The sequence below is a fragment of the Lipotes vexillifer genome, unplaced genomic scaffold (assembly GCF_000442215.2).
Source record: "Lipotes vexillifer unplaced genomic scaffold, Lipotes_vexillifer_v1.1 scaffold184, whole genome shotgun sequence".
Taxonomy (NCBI): domain Eukaryota; kingdom Metazoa; phylum Chordata; class Mammalia; order Artiodactyla; family Lipotidae; genus Lipotes; species Lipotes vexillifer.
In genome coordinates, this window is record NW_006783561.1 from 1,246,504 (window position 1) to 1,252,427 (window position 5,924).

The 5,924-nt window shown below is 43.1% G+C and overlaps 1 protein-coding gene across 1 annotated transcript in view; it reads right to left on the minus strand.

Moving 5' to 3' along the window:
- SLIT1 (slit guidance ligand 1) overlaps positions 1–5,924 on the minus strand; it is a 174,234-nt gene that overhangs the window by 40,857 nt on the left and 127,453 nt on the right. Inside the window, exon 13 of the mRNA XM_007456197.1 lies at positions 5,294–5,437. Within this exon, the coding sequence (XP_007456259.1) occupies positions 5,294–5,437 (144 nt within the window). The remainder of the gene's footprint in view (positions 1–5,293; positions 5,438–5,924) is intronic.

Below are 5,924 nucleotides of genomic sequence, written 5' to 3' on the forward strand. Positions count from 1 at the left end.
TCCCTACCCAGCTGTCCTTGCCACTCCCCTTTGCAGCGCCCGCCCCACTTTCCTGCCTGAGTCCTGGCTCCTCTCAGCTCCACCAGGTAGGCCAGGCCCCTCCCACCCCTTCTGCATCCCGTTGGATGGTTTGTTTCCCCGATTTAAACTGCCAATTTGCACAGCGAAGATGTGTGTGCTGACTCCCCAGGGCAGAGTTCGTAGCTAATCTAAAGTACACCAGGATTCAGGGATTGCTCTGGGATCCTTCCACCCGCCCCATCCACATCTGTTTGTGCCTTAGGACACAGCCTCTGCCTGAATGAATTGCTTCCCTCTATCACAATCTTGGCAGAAAACTCTGTTTAAAATCAACTCGATTATGTTGTTCAGGCACGTATTAAAATGTCCAAGGGGTGCAGAGTAGAATACATCCTTTTTAAGAACAGGCTATTTTGTCAAAAGCAACCTACAAAACTTGAATCACCCACCGAGGCAAGTGGCTTCTGTATAAACTTAAGTATCTGACATAAAGTAGAATTTTTAGAAGGTGTAAAGAGCAGGGAACTGGGGAGAGAAAATGCTCAGGAGGAAGAAAAAAATCTGCTTGGGAAAAGATAATTTTGTTAAAGGCACACCCAGAAAGAGGCTGCACATGTGGCTAGACAATTAGCTCCATGCACATTTCTGATAGTGGAAGGTAGAGGGGAGATGGATTCCCAGTCTCTTTCTTGGATTAAGCATTAAGAAGTCACAACTAAAAATCTTTTGGGCAGATACTCAATATCATTAGTCAAATTAAACCCACAATGAGCTACCACTTCAAATCCACTAGGATGGCTGTAATCATAAAGAAAATCGATACCAAGTGTGGGCAAGGATGTAGAGAAATTGGAACCTTCATAACATTGCCGGTGGGAGTGTAAAATGTATAGCCACTTTGGCAGTTTCTTAAAAGGTTAAACATAAACTTAAAACATAAACATAAATTTCCCATGTGACCCAGAAATTCCAAGAGAAATGAAACACTTTGTCCTCACAAAGATGTGTAAGAAAATGTTCACAGCAGCATTATTATAATGGTCCCAAAGTGGGAATGATCCAAGTGTCCAACAGTGAGGAGGGATAAACAAAATGTGCATGCAATGGAAAATTGTTTGGCAATAAAAAGGAACAAATACTGTTATTGGGTTGGCCAAAAAGTGCCTTCGGTTTTTAAGTAAAAATGAAAGACACATTTTTCATTTTCACCGAGAACTTTATTAAACAATGTATTCACCCTTTTGTTCCACTACCTTCTGCCATTTTTCAGGCAACTTCATAATTCCATCTTCCCAAAACTTTTTATCTTTTTGAGCAAAAAACTGTTCCAGGTGCTTTTTACAATCTTCCAGGGAATTGAAATTTTTTCCATTAAGAGAATTTTGTAAAGACTGAAATAAATGAAAATCCAAAGGCGGATGAATCAGTACTTCCCCGCCAAGCTGTAACAGTTTTTGCCTGGTCATCAAAGAAACATGCGTTCTTGTGTTAGCCTGATGGAAGACTATGCGTTTTCTGTTGACTAATCCTGGACGCTTTTCGTCGAGTGCTGCTTTCAGTTGGTCTAATTGGGAGCAGTACTTGTTGGAATTAATCATTTGGTTTTCCAGAAGTTGCTCATAATAGAGGACTCCCTTCCAATCCCACCATATACACAACATCACCTGCTTTGGATGAAGACCGGCCTTTGGTGTGGTAGGTGGTGGTTCATTTCGCTTGCCCCATGATATCTTCTGTTCCATATTGTTGTACGGTATCCACTTTTCATTGCCCGTCACAATTTGTTTTAAAAACGGAACGTTTTCATTACGTTTCAGCAGAGAATCGCATGCGGAAACACGGTCAAGAAGTTCTTTTTCTCTTAACTTATGTGGAACCCAAACATCAAAGCAATTCATATAACCAAGCTGGTGCAAATGATTTTCAACGCTTGATTTGGACATTTTGAGTATGTCGGCTATCTTCCTCGCGGTATAACGTTGATTGTTCTCAATTATTGTTTCAATTTGATCGCTATAAACTTCAACCGGTCTACCCAACCGTGGAGCATCGTCCAGCAAGAAATCTCCAGCACAAAACTCCGCAAACCACTTTTGACACGTTCGATCAGTCACAGCACCTTCTCCGTACACTGCACAAATCTTTTTGTGCGTTTCAGTTGCTTTTTTTACTTTCTTGAAATAATAAAGCATAGTATGCCAAAAATGTTGTTTTTGTTCTTCCATCTTCAGTATTGAAATGGCTACACAAAAATTCACCAATTTTGTTAAGTTTTTTAAAAAATGCACGCTGATATGACAGCTGTCACAATACAGTCTAACAAAATTGTTTCGAACGAAGTTAGAGACAACTAAGCACTACTAGAGCCATCTTACGGAAAACACCGAACGCACCTTTTGGTCAACCCAATACACACTTGCAATATGAAGGAATCTCAAGACCATTACGCTATGCTAAGCAAAAGAAGTCAGTCACAAAAGATATATCACATAAGGTCCATTTTTATGAAATATCTAGAAAAGGCAAATCTATAGAGACAGAAATTAGATTAGTGCTTGCCTGGGGTTAGGCTGGAAATAGGAATTGATTGCAAATGGGCACAAGGGATTTTGGGGGGTAATGGAAAACATTCTAAACTTGAATTGTAGTGATAGTTGAACAACTGTAAATTTACTAAAAATCACTGAATTGTACACTCAGAACAGGTGAATTTTATGGTATGTAAGTTATACCTCATTCAAGCTTTAAAAAAATTTTTTTTAATCTCTTGGGGCAAGTAAAACTACAAAATCAATACCGTGACACGTGGCACTCAGCCACAGATCTTGGAGCTATAAACAAATCAAGCAAGATTTTGTAAGTTGAAATCCGCTCGGTTCTGACATAAGACTCGGCCAAGGGTTTAATTATCTGAGGCTGTAATAACAATATCTGATTGTACCTTGGATTTGCATTTTTTAAAATTCTTGTTCTAAATTGTACTTCAGTTATCAATATATAATAGTTGTTCACAAAGTTCAGTTTTGCTTTACAGCCTTAACAATGAGGTCAATTCTTAGGGTAAAAGCACAATTTAAGGGCACGTTAACTAATTTCTCAGTGCCAGTGAAGAGATGCCTGAGACCAAATCCCTGCTCTACTAGATGCTATGTGACCTAGGGTGAGTCTGCCTCTGCCTCAGTTTCCTTATAAGTAAGGCAAGGATGACAGAACCTTCATTCATAGGTCATTGTAATTATTAAGTAAGATAATACACGCAAAGAACAGTGCCCTGGCCTTCAGTAATAAACAGCGGTGACTATCGCTATTATCAGTATTACTACTATTGCCATCTCTCCTATGGGGAACCTTCCTGTTCTAACAATCTGCTCCAGCTTTGTGCCCTACTATTGCCTTGGTGGAAGTGGCCAAGATCTCAGGGATGGTACCTAGGAGGGCAGAAGCACTCCTGAAATCCAGCCAGGTAAATGGACACAGACAGAGGCTGCCCCTGGTGAGCACAACCCATCTGATGTACTAGCTCCCCTTCCACCCTGAAAGCGAGACAGCTCCTCACAAGAGACGCTCAGCCCCATTCCCCATCCCCAAGGCTTTCCTGCGTGTGTGTCCCCGGCCCTGAAATCTCCTTAGTGCATTTCTCTCAGATGTTCTGCCAGCTTCGTAAAATAATCCACCTTTCCAATGTCTCCCTGTGACATCTCATTTCACATACTTGGCAAGATTTCCCCGTGGTGCTCCCTCCCCCTCTCCCTGGCTATAAGTAAATTAATTAGCAGTAGTGGGCTGCCGGCGGGTATGTGGGCTCTAATGAGTTTGTCTTCATGGCTGACATCCCTGCTGACGTGCAGGGTCCCAAGGGAGCAGGAGCTGTGCCTTCTACTTGATCTGTTTCACACTCATCCCAGCACTCGTGCAGATCTTAGCTGACGGAGGGCGCTGCACAGCGGGTAAACAGTGGCAGGGCTGGCAACGACAACAATGGCCACAGTAATATTAATAATAAATGCCCATCAGGCATGCACCACAGGACCCACGGGTCAGCACGCTGAGTCAAACTGCAGGCTCAGAACTAAAGATGTGGAATGTAGTGCCTGAGTTTAACCAAATAGTGGAAGAGAAGTTTCCCTATACAGAAGCATTCCAGCTAAAAAATAAGGACTCCTTTAAAGCGTAACTGCAACAGCATTATCAAATGAAGAAGGAATGTTAGAATTCACATATCACCATTTCAGGATCCCTAACGAACAAGTGGGTCTAGGCACTGAAATCAATGACTGTGTTTATTACAAAAAAAAAAAAAAAAAAAAAAACAGGTATCGTGAGCCTCCTGTTGAAAGTACACAATACTATGAAGTCATCTTGCCAGAAAAAGAAAAAATACCTGAACCTGACCCAAGCTCCTAGATGGAATTTTCTATCTGCAGGACCTAGAGAGAACAAAGGAACATGTGAAACTACACCACAGGGGATGCAATAAGCAAATCCAGACTGTGGGGAGCTCTATGGATCCAGTAAAGCAGTGTCTTCAACAAATAACGTGCAAGGAAAATGGAAATGGAGACCACACCCATAGATTAAAAACTTAAGTAACACATCAACCAGTATCCGCCAATTGTACTGCATAGGCATTTACTTATTTATTTGTTTATCTATTTATTTATTTATGAGGGAGGGGATTTTAAAATGCTTTTTATTTTAAAAAAATTTTTAATGCACAGAAATCTCTTGCATTCCTATACACTAACGACAAAAAGTCTGAAAGAGAAATTAAGGAAACAATCTCATTTACCATTGCAACAGAAAGAATAAAATGCCTAGGAATAAACCTTCCTAGAATTGTTGCTCTTTTAATTTTTAATTTATAATCAGCATTGCTGTCACTGTATTTCATTTAAGACATTATCAACTGCAAGATGCAGTATTATTTTATGTATTATCAAGAAAGAACAAAACGCTGCTCATTAAACAGGCCATCAATTGTAATATGCATCCCAATTCCACGTTCCTATGAAGAAGGTGATATCCACATTTTATGAATGAGTAAACTGAGCCCCAGAGAAGCTAATTAACTTGCCCAGGGCCACACAGCCAATAAGGAGCATAGCTGGAATCTGAACCCAGGATTGTCTAACCCAGAATCTGTCCTCTCCCAGAGGCCATACCCGGTGAGCCAAAGGCACAGGCCAAGACCGCTGCCTGTACCTGGAGGCTGTTACCTCCCCTAGGTCCACCTGCTGGGGTGGGCGGAGGGGGAGGGCAAGAGGGCACTCACAAGGTCTGGATGGCCCGCAGGGAGGTGAAGGTGCCCTTGGCGAGACTCTGGATCTTGTTGTCATACAGGGAGAGCAGTGAGAGGTTCTGCAGGTCCTGGAAGGCGTTGGGCCGGATGCAGTTGATCTTGTTGGCATTCAGGAGCCTGTGGGCAGAGCCAGGGCCAGATGGTGAGGGGAGAGGCACAGAATTGGACTCATCATGTCCTGGGCACCTTCCTAGGTGCCAAGCGCATGTTATGTCAGGGAAGAGTCCACGGAAGCAGGTGCAGGGGATCTGGCCCTCTGGGTGTCCACTCCACGCAGAGGAGCTCTGGCTGCCTTCTCTGTGCACAGGGACCATTTAGTCCCCCATGCTTCTCTCTTTCAAGGAACTGCTAGAGGTGCCCAATGGGATTCTGAGACAGCAGAGAGCACAGTGGCCAAGTCACCTCCCAAAGGCATTTGGGGGTATCCTTCCCCTCCCTTTCTGCTGGGTTTCCCAGGAGCTGAGAGGGTGCATTTGGCTTCTGTGCTTCTTGGGTCCTGGGAGAGAATTCTTGCCTGAACGCTCAGGGCTCAAGGAGGCTGACCTGGGCCTGGGTGTCCTCCTGCAGGAGACAGCTCTGTCCCCAACCACACCGAGCTCAGCAG